The 16,801-nt window shown below is 48.6% G+C and overlaps 2 protein-coding genes across 5 annotated transcripts; one reads left to right on the plus strand and one right to left on the minus strand.

The window, feature by feature from the left end:
• Window positions 1-1,155: 1,155 nt before the first annotated feature.
• Window positions 1,156-5,706, plus strand: LOC138823656 (very long chain fatty acid elongase 1). 4 transcript variants are annotated; one of them, XM_070017133.1, is made up of 8 exons: window positions 1,156-1,249; window positions 3,540-3,621; window positions 3,798-3,988; window positions 4,160-4,240; window positions 4,370-4,426; window positions 4,508-4,613; window positions 4,699-4,835; window positions 4,980-5,706. In XM_070017133.1, exons 1-8 carry the CDS (start codon window positions 1,184-1,186, stop codon window positions 5,199-5,201), a joined length of 942 nt encoding a protein of 313 aa, XP_069873234.1. In that variant the 5' UTR covers window positions 1,156-1,183; the 3' UTR covers window positions 5,202-5,706. The 4 variants fall into 4 exon arrangements, with proteins under 4 accessions (XP_069873234.1, XP_069873231.1, XP_069873232.1 ...); XM_070017130.1 differs by having other exon boundaries at window positions 1,185-1,273; window positions 3,562-3,621; XM_070017131.1 differs by lacking the exon at window positions 1,156-1,249 and adding an exon at window positions 2,801-3,014 and having other exon boundaries at window positions 3,562-3,621.
• A 146-nt stretch (window positions 5,707-5,852) lies between these two features.
• Window positions 5,853-11,085, minus strand: LOC138823655 (cell division cycle protein 20 homolog). Its single transcript, XM_070017129.1, has 11 exons — window positions 11,000-11,085; window positions 10,630-10,859; window positions 10,364-10,512; window positions 10,179-10,275; window positions 9,916-10,044; window positions 9,628-9,824; window positions 9,417-9,511; window positions 9,038-9,266; window positions 8,746-8,871; window positions 6,900-7,017; window positions 5,853-6,109 (listed from the first exon to the last, which is right to left on the minus strand). Exons 2-11 carry the CDS (start codon window positions 10,808-10,810, stop codon window positions 5,934-5,936), a joined length of 1,497 nt encoding a protein of 498 aa, XP_069873230.1. The 5' UTR covers window positions 10,811-10,859; window positions 11,000-11,085; the 3' UTR covers window positions 5,853-5,933.
• Between the last annotated feature and the right edge of the window lie 5,716 nt (window positions 11,086-16,801).

The raw sequence follows: 16,801 nt of genomic DNA on the forward strand, positions 1-16,801 counted from the left end.
AACTGGCAAAAAAAAAAAAAAAAAGAAAGAAAGAAAGAAAGAAAGAAAAAAGTAAAAAAGAAAGAATAGGTACTAATGAATTGGCTTAAAGGGATGTATTTTGGCTCTGCAATGAAAACATCCATGTAGCCACCACCTCTTTCTTCAGTCTGAATTCTGTTCACATTTGTATCAGCCAATTGTATAAGTGGTTCTTGGATCACTTATGCAAAGCACTGTTTTAGGAGCTGGAGATAGAGGTTTCATTTTACTGAAATCTGTTTCTTATTCCCAATGATAGTGGAAGTGGGGGCAAGAGAGTATAGAATTGATAACTAAATAGGCAGGTGGTGCATCTTGAGGAAATTCCCACTTGGTCTGCCTCCGCCAATCCCATCTGTTTCCTGTTATGTGACTCTAGGGAGACTTGGCAACCTATGAAGGTGGGGACCGACTCACCAGAGCTTAACATGGTCATGAGCACTACACATTTCAGTTCTCTGCTTCAAGAATAAAAGTCATACAGCCTCCTCTGGTCTTCAGTTCCTACATTCAGCCCCAGCCAACTTCATTTCAATTTCTTTTCCCCCTTTCACTACCTTGCAGGCCAGTTTAGTAAGTGATTCGCGGTTAGCCCCCAGAAGCTTCTATTCTCCCACCTCCATTCCAGGAAACTCTGGTGCTCCTATCTTGGAGCTCATCCAAGTTTATAGGCCCGGAGAGGATTGGCATCCGTGGCCAGCTGCTCCCACCAGCTAAGCCCCCTTGGGCCACCGGACTCAGCCTTCAGTACACACAGCTGGTCACCCCCACTCCTCCCCTGCCGCTTGGTGGGTCCCTGATGCAGGAAAGAGATGCTGAACCCTGGAACTTCCCCCAGAGTCCTAAGCTGCGCCTGCCGCAGCCAGCAGATGTGGGGCCTGTTGCTGGACTCATCAGAGGATCAAGAATGGGGCTGTTCAAGGCTGTGCTCCCCAGGCAGACCAGGCCGCAGCCACGGGCGAGGCGGGCCCAGGGAAGGGGTGGGGAGCCCGGGCTGGGTGTGCTTCCTGCCCCGGGATCTGACGGCCCGCCCCTGCCCCCGCCCCAGCGGCCAAGCCCGCGCTGGACGGCCCTCCTGCCTAGGCCGGCTGCCCAATCAGCAGGCAGTCCCCCCACCCGGCCCGCCCCCTCCCCCTCTGGTGACAGAAAGTCGGCCCAGCAGATGAGGAAGTGGCCGGCAGGCTGGCCTTGGGGACTTCACTCTGGTCCGGTTCCTTCTGAGCCCTCCGTGTTGCCCGCCTGGTCCCCACTGGTGAGTCTGGACCTTCCACGGCTCCCCACGTGCCAGCGCCCCCTGCCTGGCTAGCCCTGCCCCTACCCTGCCCTCCCTGCCCTGCCCTGCCCTGCCTTGCCTTCCTTGCTCAGGTTGTGGGCGAGGCTGTTCCTGGGGCGAGTGGGTGGGAGGTCCTAGCCGCTAGGGCCGGGCCTGGCCATCACCCTCCCTCGCTCGACCTTAGCTCCCTGGTCCCTAGTTGCGAACCACAGGCCTTCCTCCACCACTTGGGGCTTACCCCTCTCCCTCTGATCCTCTCCTTTCCCGGATCCTTTCGTTTGCCGACGGCCCTTTCCCTCACCTCTATCTTAAAGGAAGGAAGGAACCGGCTGCATTTCCCTGCTGGGGACACACCCGGATTTCCCTTCAGCTTGGAGGGGTGCTTCCCAGAAGCCTGCGTCTCTCAGGGTGCCTGTGTGTAGGGTAGGGAGAGATAGGGATCCTGGAGGGGTGCTTGAGCAAGATAAGGAGCTAGCAACCTCACACAGGCTAGAGAGAACTGTTCCAGAGCACATGTCTAAGCCTAGGCATTAGGCCCTACCCCAGCATAGGCCACCAACCAAAGTCTGATTATAGGTAAAGAAATGAGAGCTGCCACAGGCCAGAAGACTGGTGTGAGGGAGGGAGGCGAGTGTCCACATGTGGTGTGCATGGCCAGATGCTTGCTCAGTGTACACAGTGCTTCTGGGCCTGTGCATGGTGATGTGTGGGTGCCAGTGGGACTGCAGTCCAAGCAGGTGTGTAAGTAAGGCTTAGGAGCCCCTGTGTCACAGTTCTATTGAGGCTAGTTTGGGTAGTGTGTCAGAGGCAGGGCACTTATGAACAGCTGGAAGTGTGTGGGCTATGTGCTAGCCCTGAGTGTGTGTGTGTGTGTGTGAAGCAGGTGTTTGGAGTGGGAAGGTGTGGATGACAGGGCTTGGGGCTTGGCCAGGTGGGTTTCTGGATGGAGGGAAAGGGGACCACTTGCTGTCCTAGCTATTGAGCGATCTCTCTGGGACAGTCTTAAAGTCCCAGGCTCTCTTGGATCTAGGCAGAGGTTTTTGTATTCGTGTGAGCCCTCCCCCGACATTCTTTAGGCTTTGAGGAGGAGGGGGCCTAGCCCATTAGTACCCCTCCCAGAGGGAGGGGAAGATTCCTCCCCACCTCCTCACATGCCAATGGTGTTTTTGCCACCTCCAGGAAGGGAAGGGTGATTGTACCCATTCTGAAATGAGACATACTGAGAATTTGTGGTTGGTTCAGGGGAAGATGCTGGGCATGGAATTTTAGAAAGTTGTTGAGCCAAGGCCTGGGCCAGGGCCAGGGCCAGGAGAGGTTTCTGGAGCTCCTAGGATCAGGCTGATCTAGGCTGGTAGGTGGTGAGTCTGGGGCTTTACATGGCTTTCTCAATCTTGGTGGGTCCTGCTCCCCTAGGCCTTGACCTGTGGCCTAGACCCACCCTCTACCCCATGCCCAATACAGCAGGGGCGGGCCGAGGGCGGGGCTGCTGCCAGATCTAGTCAGACAGGTGGAGCCGCCAGGGCAGGAGTCTCACAGAGCCAGGCTCCAAGAGAGGAAGAGTGAAAAGGAGAGGAGAGCACCAGTGAGGAGGAGAAGGGAAGAGAAGAGAGGCTGGAGGTGAGAACCCCAGAAGACAGACCTAGGAAGACAAGTGTCTAGCAGGGGTGAGGAAGAACCCTAGTCTGCTAAGCTTCTGGAAAGGGCATTAAAAAGCCAGGAGGTAAGAATACTGGGGAGATGAGGGGGGTCTTGGGAGAAAAACAGGCAGGAGGAGTCCTGTAGAGAAGAATGACTTCTCTGAGCCATAGAGGCAGGGATGGTGGGTTCATTTCTGAAGCTGAGATCTTTGTCAATTAAGGAGGGAAGGCTGTAGAAAGGAACCAGGGAAGAGATCATAGAGTGGAAGAAGAGGAGAGGTCAGGAAGTAAGGCTCTAGAGAGGAGCCAAGAGCAGTGTGTATGGTATGGAGAGGAAAGGTGGAACAACTTTTACGCTCTGCAGGAAGGCAGGATGCCCCCACCAATTGCTTCTTCCTCTCCTAGTCCCCAATAGTTCCTTCCTTTCACTCTCCCCCCCCCCCCCCCCCGAGTGTGTGTGTGTGTGCCTTGTGCTCTGGCAAGTGCTCTGCTGAGCTTCGTCTTCAGTCCTGAACTTCATCAATGAGGCATGAGAGTTGTCTGGTTCTTTCTGTTGTTTCCATTCATCAGATGTAAGACAGTGGCATGTAATGGGAAATGTCTGATAGCCACCCTTAATCTCTCCTCCAGAATCCTTAGCCAGGATGGAGGCTGTTGTGAACTTGTATCAGGAGATGATGAAGCATGCAGGTAAGATGTTGTCTACCAACCCTTTCCTCCACAATTCCCTGGTTTAATCTCAGGATCTAGGGCTATTCCTAATGAAGTCCTTGTGAATCCCTTGACCTTGATCTCATGTCTGTAGACCTAGTGAGTCCCCCTTTGAACTCTGTGACCCTTCCTGACTCCTTGACCCTTATTCACAGATCCTCGAATCCAGAACTATCCTCTGATGGGATCTCCCCTGCTAATGACCTCCATCCTCCTGACCTATGTGTACTTCGTCCTCTCACTTGGGCCTCGAATTATGGCCAATCGGAAGCCCTTCCAACTCCGAAACTTCATGATTGTCTATAACTTCTCATTGGTGGCACTCTCCCTCTACATTGTCTATGAGGTGGGCCAGAATGCCTAGGCTTTAATTTCTGTTATCAGGAAGGGTGGGCCACAGGGCCAAAATATGGCACCTCTCTTTTCCAGAGACATTTACATCCATTTCTTCAGCTCATGACGGGGAGGGATTGCTGGGAGAGGGAAATCTGGTGGTTTAATCCACATTCCTTCCTAGTTCCTAATGTCTGGTTGGCTGAGTACATACACCTGGCGTTGTGACCCTGTGGACTACTCTAATAGCCCTCAGGCACTTCGGGTAAGTAGGGACGGGGTAAGTCATAACAAAACCTAGGTGATGCAAACTGTGTGACTTGTGTTCATGGCTTAAGTTTGGGGAGATTCATTGTACTGTGTGGAGTACTAAGGCTGCCCTGACTTTTTCCAGATGGTTCGAGTGGCTTGGCTCTTTCTCTTCTCCAAGTTCATTGAGCTGATGGACACAGTGAGTATAGTTGTGAGAACTTGGGGGATGGGGGCGGAGGGATGGCCCTAGTTCTGAACCCTTTCCCGATTTTTCTCTCAGGTGATCTTCATTCTCCGGAAGAAAGACGGGCAGGTGACCTTCCTACATGTCTTCCATCACTCAGTGCTTCCCTGGAGTTGGTGGTGGGGCATAAAGATTGCTCCAGGTGAGAGGTGAAGGCCTTTGGGGAAAAGCGGTAACCACAGAGAGCAGAGGCTCAACGCGCCTGACCTTATTTGGTTCCGTCACAGGAGGAATGGGTTCTTTCCATGCCATGATAAATTCTTCTGTGCATGTTATAATGTACCTGTACTATGGATTGTCTGCTCTCGGACCTGTGGCCCAGCCTTACCTTTGGTGGAAAAAGCACATGACAGCCATTCAGCTGGTGAGGAGCCTGGTAGTAATTAACTATCCCCCAAATTCCTAGTCTGGAGCTTTTCTCTGTCCTATTTCAACTTTGACACCCTTCCCACTGTCTCTTACTTTACCCCTTCTACTCCTTTGACATTTTTGCCTTTCTCTATCCTAGATCCAGTTTGTCCTGGTCTCTCTGCACATCTCCCAGTACTACTTCATGCCCAGCTGCAACTACCAGTACCCAGTCATTATCCACCTTATCTGGATGTATGGCACCATCTTCTTTGTGCTGTTCTCCAATTTCTGGTATCACTCTTACACCAAGGGCAAGCGGCTGCCTCGTGTGCTTCAGCAGAATGGAACGCCAAATGGTGAAAAGATCAAGGCCAACTGAGAAGCAAGGCCTGGATAGGTGCCCACCGAAGTGCCTCAGGACTGCACCTTGGGCAGCATCCATCAGTGTCCTCCCCACTTCTACCTGTGACCAGGGCACATGTGGTGAGGACTGAGCAGGGGATTGGTCCTTCCCGTCCCACAGCTGGGTCTACAGGGACCACCATTTCCGTTCCTCACCCACTCTTCCCGGCCAGCTCCAAAGGATGTGGCCTCAATGCCCTCTGCCACCAGAGCTAGGGGCGGAAAGGGCTGGACACTTCACCCTCCCTGCCTTAAACTTGGGAGAGGAACACTCAGGGCTGGCCCTCAATAGGGCTGGTGGCCTTTTTCCTCATACTGAAGAGGTCAGCAATAAACTCACTACGGACTCAAGCTCCCTCCTCCACCCCTTGCAGAAACAGATGGTTCTGGGCCAAAGGACTAGGTGGGCTGGGGGCCTGGTAATACAGCATTTGGGGGCTGCTTGTTCACTTGTGTCTTAATTAAAGTGAAAGAGGAAACCACTGAGGCTGTGTGTATGTAGACCTGTGTGAATAGAGGTGGGGTATAGTTGGCATTATCTGTCTAAACAGAAGGGATGGATGGTAATGGCTCCCACAGCCAGTTCTAGCTTTGATAAGAACAGGAAAAGATGCTGTTGGGACTTAAGTTACCCAAGGAGAAAGGGAGATATTACTTTATTAGAAAATAAAAATAAAAAAACAACAAAATTGAGGGGATGGGGTTGTCTTCAACGGATGCCTTGGTGGATGAGGCTTTTAGTAGCACTGGCCTTCTCCCGCTCCCGTCGCCGAGCAGGGTCCAACTCAAAGCAACGCCATAGCCGAAGGGTCTCATCTGCTGCTGCTGATGCCACTGTGGCCCCATCTGGGCTCATGGTCAGACTGAGTACCCGGGCTGTGTGACCTGGAGAGAAAGTGAGAGCAGTTCATGTGAATGTAGACATACCCATAGCACTTCAAAAAAGAATTTTTTTTTTTTGGTACCAGTCCTGGGGCTGGAGGTTGGTCTAGATGTTGTCCCTGAGTTTTTTTGCTCAAGGCTAGCATTCTACTACTTTAATTTTGGTTTTCTGGTTGTTAATTGGAGATAAGAGTGTCACGGACTTTCCTGCCCAGGCTGGCTTTGAAGCCTGATCCTCATCTCAGCCTCCTGAGTAGCTAGCTAGGGGCCACTGGTACCCAGCTGTCCTTCAATTTTGACAATTTTATGCATACCATAAAATGTGCCTTTTAAAATGTACTATTTAGTGGGATTCTAGTAAATACTATTACCACTATCTAGTCCCAAAACATTTCATTACTTCTCATTACTCTCTCCTCTCTGCCCTTGCAATCATTAGTCTGTTTTGTCTCTTTACACTGACCTACTTGGTTATTATTCATAGAGTCAAATAATATGTGGCTTTTCTGTCTGGCTTTTCTCACTTAGCCACCTAAGTAGCTTTATTTATTTTTGTCAGTTGTAGGGCTTGAACTCTGGGCCTAGACACTGTCCCTGAGCTCTTCAGTTCAAGGTTAGCACTTTACCACTTGAGCCACAGTGCCACTTCCAGTTTTCTTGTGGTTAATTGGAGATACGAGTCTCATAGGCTTTCCTGCCTGAGCTGTCTTTGAACTGTGATCCCAGATCTCAGCCTCCTGAGCAGTCAGGATTACAGGCGTGAGCCACACTGGTGCCTAGTTTAGTGACTTACCTTTAAGCTCAGCCACCTTGGCCATGGTTGGGTACTTCCAAATAACCAGCTGGTTCTGGGCAAAGCCATGGCCTGAGATGAGCTCTTTGTAGTGGGGAGACCAGAGGATAGAACACACCTGTTGAGAAAGACTGGCATGAGTATGACCTACAGACAAGGCTACTCAAATCAGAACTGAATCGATTTCAGGATTAGGTATTCTGCCAGATGTTACAGACAGACTTTCATGGTCAGTCCTTTTCAGATGAGTCAATCACAAGTTCAATAAGTTGCCTAAACTACATGAAAGTTTTTGACAGTAAGAATCTGAAATTGAGCTATGTAACGACAGACTGCAGGCCTAAAGTGAAGGCTGCTTGTAGATGGAATGGAAAGAAAGCCGCTGCAGGTAGGCTGACCAGCAATAGCTGCCAAGTATTTTTCTAAGTTGGATTGTATGTTGTAGGTGATGGGAGCCACTAGAGGTACTAGAGGACAGTACTACATCATTTCTACTCAGGTCAGAGTGGAACAACAGATTAAGGGAGATACACAACGGTTTGGAAAGGGGGTAGGGCTTAAATGGTAGACTGCCTGCTTAGCATGCAAAGCCCTAAGCTCAAACCCCAGTACTATGAGAGACAAAACAAATGAACAAACTCAGAACAACAAAAACCTTGGGCCCTTCTGGAGGCTCCTGTAAGCTTCTCACAGCTTGCAGTGGGTCTGGATTCAAGCCCAACCCTAGCCCCAGAGGTGCATGCTGCTCCAGCCCCTGCCCTGGCAGGTCAAGGTGGGCTGCTGCCAACTCACATCTGAGGTCAGTTAAGTCCTCTGCCAGTGTGTCCTCTGGGGGGCCTGAGGGAAGCAGGGAGACTCCAACTTGTACCTGGCTTCCAATAGTGCCCACCAGGCTTTGTCACTGCTCACCCTTATTTACAGCTCATGGTGCCTGAGTTCTACTTCTTGTAAAACACTAGTTGGGCCACTTTTCTGGGATCCTGTGTACCCAAGGATAACTTACTCCCCAAGGGATTTGAAGCCTCATGTGGAATTGGGGAGCCCAGGCTCTGAGGGGGACCTGGGCTGGGGGAAGGTAGCTAGGCTGTAAGGGAGCCTGGACTGTGAGTGGGCAAGTGGCCTGTGGGGAGGGGAGAACACAGCCTGTGAGGGAGCACATATAAAAAAAAAAAAAATCAAAAGAAAAATCCTGAATTGTTGGTCTGATACAATGGCTATGGCCTAGAATCCCAACTCCTCGAGGGGTGGAGATTGGGAGTTGTTTGAGCCCAGCATAGCCAAAAAATTAGACTATCTCAACCGATTGTTAGGGTGTTGCATGTATCATTCCAGCTAAGTGGCAGACATAAATAAGAGGATCTTGGTCCAGGCTGGCCTAGCAAAACACGCAACAGCCTATTAGAAAATCACTAAAAGCAAAAAGAGATGCAAGAATGATTCAAGAGATAGAGCAACTTGCCTCACAGGTGTGAGGCCCTGAGTTGAAACTCTAGTATTCCCTCTGCCTTCACAGAAAAACAAACAAAACAACAACAACAAAAAAAACCCTTGAAGACTGGTCAAGTAGCCCACAGAAAGAATAAATGCCAATGATATTCTAAGGTACAACTAACTGACAGATGCTGATGAGAAGAACAAATAGATTCTAGGAGGCTTTTCAGATTCCAGATTCCTGAGCAGGTTCTGCCATTCTGAAGCAAGAGGGCAATGAGATAAGCCAGACTTAGAAATGGAGTTCAGGAATGAGACCTAAGTCAGCAGTTCATCTACAGAACAACAAAGTAGACATGGTTACAGAAGACTGCATAGAGTAAGGACAGCCTGGAGCTGGAACTGGTAAAAGTACCTGGGAATGGGCATCCACGGCGCTCAGACAAGCCCCAGAGCAGACATTCCAGATGCGAATGTGTCGGTCACTGGTGCCTCCTCCTGTTGCTAGGATATTAGATTGCCAAGGACACCACGCAACAGCCTACGTGGAATAAAAGCAGGATTCAGTCAGTGGTGGTAGAGCTAGACAAGGAACTAAAGGGGGCTGCAGATGAACCCAGTATCTAATGCTACCACACCATCTCCTTTTCATAGACCTGAAGGATGCCCTGAGGGTCTGCAGAGACCTCAGCCCAACCCTTTCTTACCTTGACAGCCCCTTGATGCTGAGTGAATGTTTGCAGGGGAGCCCAGCCACCTTCTCCAGGAGCACTAGGCCACACATTGACCACATTATCATTGCCACCACTGGCCAAATGTCGTCCATCTGGGGCCCAGCGCAGCCCACACACTTCCTGACTGTGGCCACTCAGTGTGGCCACATGGTGCTCTGCTACCCGAACATCATGATGGTGGATGTGGCCGGAGCGTGAACCACTAGGGGATGGGAAGAAGAGATTTAGGTTCTATGGATGCACAAAATACAAACTAATGTATATACATTAGGGACAAAAAGTAAACTTAGTTTTTTCTATAGAATGGTAAAAACAACAACTAAGCAGCACAAAAACAAACAAAACCACTGACCTGGACAGGATATAGCTGTTCCAACTTAGGGAGCTTACTCGAGCAGAGTGACTGGTCATGTTTCGAAGCCGCTTCTGCTGTTGTACATCCCAAAGCTGCAGAGACAAGACAGTAGAATGAAAAACTGGGGCTTGGCATTAACATCCTCTAACTGGGCAAAGCAAGTCTCTCCAAAGTCAAGTGGTCATAAGTATGCAGGGACCATTCTCACCTGCACCTCAGCATTGCTGGTGCCCACAGCCAGATAGTTGCCTTCTTTGATCCAGGCCACAGAGGATACATAGTCCCCAGGCTGCTCCATTTGCAACAGCTGCAGGATGTCACCAGAACTCGCACTCCATAAGTACACACTATTGTCCAGAGCTACAGCCAGCACATTCCCAGAGCTCCAATCCACAAGGTTGAGGTCTAGCCAAAGGCAGAAATGGAAGAGCATTAGCATCCTGTTTGCTTGGTCCTCAAGCCATCTTTCTCCTTCCACTGACAAGGCTGCACTTACAGTAGTCATTTCGGATTTCAGGAGCATCCAGGATACGGTCTGGCAGTGAAGGAATGTAACGGCAGGTCTTCCGGCTGGAGCCTGGGGTAGCCTTTTGGCTGTAAAGTACTTTCAAACTGTTCTGGTAACCTGTGGCAACGGAATGGGCCTAGATCCATGGGAAAAACTGGCATCTCCCTTATCCTCCACCTTATTGGAAAGGAGTTCCTCTCACCCCCTACCCAATGAACTGACACCAAACTCCCTAGAACTCTAGATCTCACCTTCAGGGGCATTCTGTGGTTTTCCACTGAGACGAAGGATCTTGGCTTCCTCCACGTCAAAACCGTTCAGGTTCAAAGCCCAGGCTTTTTGATGCTCCTGGTATATATAAGAGTTGTGGTGAGACAAACTGGTATCCAAGGGACACAGTCAGGTACCATGGCTTTTGCTCCTTTGGGAAACATACCTTCTTGGTGGGGGTTTCGCTGTTTTCAGGCTGGTTTTCTTTGCTCAGGAGGAAGCTGGCCACCTCCATCTGGGAAGCACTACGATGGGGGATATAGCGGTCACCGCCAGGTTTGCTAGGGGTGGTCTGAGTCTTGGAGTTAGATTTGCCTGGGGTGGGGAAAGAGAAGCCAGACAGTCTGACCAGGCTTCGGAAGAAACAAGAAGACTGCTCTCCGGCGGGTACCTGTCCCTCTCGCCCTGGGTTCCCGCCGCACCCCAACTCACCAGGAGTCCGGCCCGGGGTCCGGCCGGCGCTGTGGGATCTGTTGGCGGCCTGCATGGGTGAGGGGGCCGGCCCCGCCGCTTCCTTGGCCTTGCGCTGCCAGCGCGCAAGAGGTGCATTGGGGATGGGCGCGTCCAGCTGAAGCAAGGAGTGCAGGTCGCTCTCGAACACGAACTGCGCCATGGGAGCGCCGGCAGGGCAAGGGGCGCTTGGAGAAGGTGCACGCTAGGCCCTGGAGGGACAGGAGACCGTGCTCGAGGGCGGCGCGGGGACCTCCATTCCCGGCCAGCCTCACAATCTAGGCCTCCCGGCCTAGCATGCCCTCCAGAGGAGCCGCCCAGGCCCCGGGCCCGAGGCACGTCCGCCACTCACCGTGCAACACCGAGCAAGCTCCAAGCCCCCGTGTCTAGGGCCAGTTCCTCTTAAACTCTCCGCTCTGAGCGCTCATTGGCTCCTTCAAAACCCAACCGTCGCAACTGTTGCCCTCACCCATTGGCTGCTGCGAACTAGGGGGCGGGCTTTCCGGGGGTGGGAAGGTCAGAGATCTCACGAGAGTCCTGGGAGGAGCGTGATTTGAAAGGTGAGAGACTGGTCCAAAGCCCAGCTCTGAAAGTTGGAGTCTGGGCGGGGCCTGCGTTCGGGAGTTGCTCCCATTCATTCCCTTTCATCCCTTGGCCCCCTGCGAGCTCGCGCCGGGCTCGGATGGGAGCGGACGGCTCTGCGAGTCCTGGGCGCACCCTTTAAGCGGGCTCGGTGCTGGGGCGGGGGGGCCGGGGGGAGAGGGGGTCGTGTTTATGGTACGGATGCACAGAATTAGTGGAGGGATCCACAACTCCTTGGGCAGTTCCGGAAAGGGAAAAGAAAGCCCGGGGGGAGGACGGCAGTTAGGGGTGGGGCCCGGGGAGTGGGGAGATGAGCTAGGTGGGAACTGACCCGTGTGTGTTTTGTTTTGCTTGTTTTACAAACAGGGAAAATAAAGCTGAAAGAGGAAGTGAATTGCCTAAGGTCAAGTAAAAAGGATCAGCATTCAAACCTGCCCATCTGGAAGATAGGGTTAAACTACTCCCTGGGAGACACTGTAACTATGGAATCTTAGAGCTGTCAGGAAATCACATCTTACAGAGAAGCAATCTGCCTGACGTCATAAAAGAAGTTGGTAGGGGTCAAGGTCTGATTCCCAATCTAATAACAGCTTGGTTGTATTTGTTAACTTGCTCAGAGACGAAGCAGCAATAATAATAAAAAAAATATTGAGGGCTGGGAAGGTGGCTCAGTGGTAGAGCGCTTGCCTTGCATGCTCGAGGCCCTGGGTTCGATTCCTCAGCACCACGTAAGCAAAAAGAAAAAAAAAAGCCTGAAGTGGCGCTGTGGCTCAAGTGGTAGAGCGCTAGCCTTGAGCTGAAGAGCTGAGGGACAGCGCCCAGGCCCAGAGTTCAGGCCCCATGACCGGACCCCAAAAAAAAAAAAAAAAAAAAAAATATATATATATATATATTGACCATCTGCGTGAAATGTGTTAAAAACCGTTTACATGTTTCTTAACTTCTTTATCCTGTAAAGCAGATAATTATCTTCATTTTACAGAAAAAAAAAGAAACTGCCAGAATGAGGTTCAAAACTTGAGCAAAGGTACACAGTCAATGTAGAGCTCTGATTCAAGCAATTGGAGTAGCCTCGGCAATCCTAACAAAATGCTGTTTGGGGATAAAAAGTTGAAAAAGCCAGACTTTCAGTGATTAATTGATGATGACCAAAAATAATCTGCAGGTCTTAACCCAAACTTAATGTTATTATCTTTCACTTTAAAACTTTTATGTTTTCTGTTTGTATTTACTTTGAAAAACTAGGAGTTGGATATATTAGGAGCCCCAGACCCCCAGAAAACTTTCTGGAACCACAGAAAGCTTAGAGAAGGTGGTCTAGTGTGTTACCATGAAGAGTTTGGATTTAATCTGCTAGGTACTTGGGAATTCGTAAGGGTTTTTCTATAGGAAAGTGCTGACAAAACATCTGAGGGGAGAAAATGGACTGTAATTTGCAACTTCTAGACTAAGTATAACTAACTGTATAAGAGTAAGGGTACAACTATACATTTTAAAGTAAAGAAGCTGGGTGCTGGTGGCTCACACCTGTAATCCTAGCTACTCTGGAGGCTGAGATGGGAGGATTGTGGTTTGAAACCAGCCTAGGCTGAAAAGTCTCTGTGAGACTCTTATCTCCAGTTAACTACTCAAAAACCAGAAGCTGCACTGTGGCTCAAAGTGATAGAGCGCCAGCCTTGAGCAAAATAGCTCAGAGATAGAGCCCAGGCCCTGAGTTCAAGCCCCATGACGGAAGGAAGAAAGGAAGAAAGGAAGAAAGGAAGGAAGGAAGGAAGGAAGGAAGGAAGGAAGGAAGGAAGGAAGGAAGGAAAGGAGAAAAATGCAAAGTGCAGTGATAAGTAACTACAGTCCAAGCACTTGTCTATTAGAATCTGTTCCAAGCTTCTGCCTTAACCTCCTGTGGTTTGATGGCACCCAATTTGCTTTCATCTTCACTTGGCGTTCTCCCAGTGTAGTGGTAGTCAAATTTTCTTTTTTTGGATAGGGGGTGGGGGTAGGGTGGGGAAGGATCATTATGGCTTGAATTCAGAGTCTTGCCTTTGCTAGGCATGCACTCTACCACTTGAGCCATACTTCTATCCCTTTTTGTTTTGTTTACTTTTTGGATAGGGTCTTAATTTTGTTTACCTGGAACCAGCCTTGGACTGATCCTCTTAATCTAGGCCTCCCCCATAAATGGGCTTATAGGCATAAACCATTAAACCCAGCTTGCTGTTGAGATGGAGTTTCTTTTAACTCTTCCCCAAGCTGGTCTCAACTGCACTTCTGATCTTCACCTCTCTCAAATAGTTAGGATTACAAGTTTTCCTTTTCCTTTTTTTTGTTTTTTTTTAAATACTAATCATATTGGACTACGGCTAATGATCACAACTTAAGTAATTGTATATACAATGACTCTGTTTCCAAGTAAGGTCACGCTTGAGGTACTAAGGGTTGAAGCTTCAACATCTGAATTTTGAGGGGCACATAATTCAACATGTAAATAGAAACCAGAGTCCAGGGAAATCCACCTATACAATCCACATGAATCAGCTTTGCAAAGCACAAATTAAAATGAAGAAGGATAGAGAGGATCTGGTTGGGGAAAATAGATGGCATAGAGCATATCCATAATACACTCCCCCAGACATGTTGAATACTTTGATTCCTGAGAAACATGAACTTGCGCTGTTATTTCCCTGTCTACCTCCTTGCATGTCCCCAGAGGTTGGTCGCATCTTCCTCCCACAGGCCACAACTCCTGCCAAGAAGGCCTGTCTCACAGTTATTTTCTCTAGGTAATCACAAGGGGTCACTTCTGACCCCTTGATGTCTAGGATTGGTGCCAGCTCTCTGTATAAGCCCTGGAATACTGCATTATTTCTTGATGGTTTTCCCAAATCGTCCTCACATTTGGAAATATATCTTATATTAAAGGAATCAAATTACCCAGTAGTGCACCATCTGCTCTGCCAAGACCATGATATATTTGGATATATTTGGATCTGGGGGGAAAAAAACCAAATAAACAGAAGAACATCTGTTTGAGAATCTGAGTATGTTAGGGGATTCCCTAATTTCAGTAGTTTAAGTACATTTACCACTGCGTATTAATGGCTTAGAGGATGAGGGAAATTGGTGTGGGGTCCAGAAAACATTTTTTTGACTGGGTGCTGTTGGCTCACACTTGTAATCCTGGCTACTCAGGAGACTAAGATCTGAAGACTGTGATTTGATGCCAGCCTGGGCAGAAAAGTTCATGAAACTGTTATTTCCAGTTAACCATAAAAAAACAGAAGTGGAGGTGTAGCTCAGTGGTAGAGTACCAGGCTTTGAGCAAAAAAGTCAAGTAAGAGTGGAAGGCCCTGCATTTAAGCCTCAGTACTGGTAATAAATAAGAAAAGAAAGAAAAAAAAGAAGAAAAGAAAGAAAAAGTATGTATTGAAGGTCTACCATTGTGCTCCAAGAAATATTCTACTGTTGGAGAAACAGCACAAATCATGGCCCTTGCCCTCAAGAAATAAGTAGCAAGAAACAAACATGTGAATAGCTATTTCCACAAAGCATCACAAGTATAGTAGAAGTCTAGGCTAGAGCTAAGAACTTTGGAATGGTCAACATACTGTAAAGGCAGCAAAAGCAGGTGGAATTGGAGATTAAATTAAGAATGGAGTCTAGTCAGATAGGGTGGTACATTCCTGTAATCCCAGTACATAGGAGGCTAAATCAGGAGGATCTAGAGTTCAAGGTTACCCTGGGCTATATAGCAAGGCTTTGTCTTAAGGGATAAACAAAACAAAAGAACTAGGAATGTAGCTCTGAGGTCAAGCATGTGTATATGTGCCTAGTCTGTGCAAGATCCTAGGGCCAATTCCAAGTACTACCAAAAAAATAAATATACCATCTTTTCTTTTTGCTGGTCCAGGGCCCCAGGCACTATCACTGAGCTTCTTTTGCTCAAGGCTAGTTAGCGTTCTACCACTAAAGCCACAGCTCTACCTCTGGCATTTTCTGAGTAGTTTATTAGAGATGAGTCTCACTGACTTTCCTGCCCAGGCTAGCTTTGAGCTGCTATCCTCAGATCTCAACTTCCTGAGTAGTTAGGATTGCAGGCGTGAGCCACTAGCACCTAATTAAGGAATAGAAGAATGAAAGAAATGCCAGAAAAAGAGATGAAAAAGAAATAGTTACAACAGTACTTAAGATATATTAAGCATTTATTATAGATAGGTACTGTCCTCTACTTATATTATCTCAATTATTCTTACAACTCTGTGGGATTGCTTTCATTATCCCCGATTTTTCTTTGTTTTTGTTTTTGCCGGTCCTGAAGCTTGAACTCAAGCCTGAGCACTGCCCTTGAGCCTCTTTGTGCTTAAGGCTAGCTCTCTATCACTTGAGCCACAGTGCTACTTCTGGCCTTTTCTGTTTATGTGGTACTGAGGAATGGAACCCAGAGCTTCATGCATGCTAGGCAAGCACTCTACCACTAAGGCACATTCCCAGCCCCTGTTTGGTATATTTGTTGTTGTTATTGTTGGTTGTGGGGCTTGAACTCTGGGCCTCAGCGCTGTCCCTCAGCTCTTCAGCTCAAGGCTAGTGCTCTACCACTTTGAGCCACAGCGCCACTTTCAGTTTTCTGGTAGTTAATTGGAGATAAGAGTCTCATGGACTTTCCTGCCCGGCTGGCTTTGAACCACAATCCTCAGATCTCAGCCTCCTAAGTAGCTAGGATTACAGGCATCAGCCACCGGCACCTGGCTTTCTCCCTGTTTTATACACATGAAAAATGAGGTCCAGAGACAATTATTTGCCTAAGGTGTAGTTAGCAAGTGTAAAAGACCTGAATTAAACCCAGTTATGACCCCAGTTTTATCTACCTTACTGCTGATATACTCAGAAGGAGCAGGGACCAGGAGAGAAGGCAACAATGGTGTAGGAAATTAAGGTAGGAGAGAATTTAAAGGAGAAAAGAGTGGTCAACTATGACATATATCACAGAGAGATCAAATAAATAGATGATTAACAAGATCCTAGTGGATCTTGCAATGAAAAGATTTGAGCTGGTTGCTAGTGGCTCATGCCTGTAATCCTAGTTACTCAGGAAGCTGAGATCTGAGGACGGTAGTTCAAAGCCAGCCCAGGGAGGAAAGTCCGTGAGACTTTTATCTTCAATTAACCCTTAGAAACAGGAAGTGGTGCTATGACTCAAAGAGGTAGAGTACTAGCCTTGAACAAAAAACCCCAGGAATAGCACCCAGGCCCTGAGTTCAAGCCCGACAGAAAAAAAAAAAAGAAAAAAATTTGATGTGAACTTCACCTCAGTGGTTTCACTAAGAAGTGGTAGGTACTAGAGGAACAATTGAAGTATTCTAAAAAGTAGCAGGGGAATAAGGCTTCTTTTTGATGACTTTGATATTTGAGAGGAGAGAGAGTAAGGTAAAAAGCAGAGAGACTTAGTTAAACAAACCTGCCTGTGGAGAAAATGGAACTGGTATTTTAGATCTCAGGCGGAAACTCCTGGGCTTCCATGTGTCAGGTCCAGCCACTTGCCTCTAAATGCCAAATAAAGAGACATGGTGAAGGGCAGAGA

Source organism: Dipodomys merriami, unplaced genomic scaffold, assembly GCF_024711535.1.
Source record: "Dipodomys merriami isolate MVZ:Mamm:240054 unplaced genomic scaffold, mDipMer1.0.p SCAF_121, whole genome shotgun sequence".
Lineage (NCBI taxonomy): Eukaryota > Metazoa > Chordata > Mammalia > Rodentia > Heteromyidae > Dipodomys > Dipodomys merriami.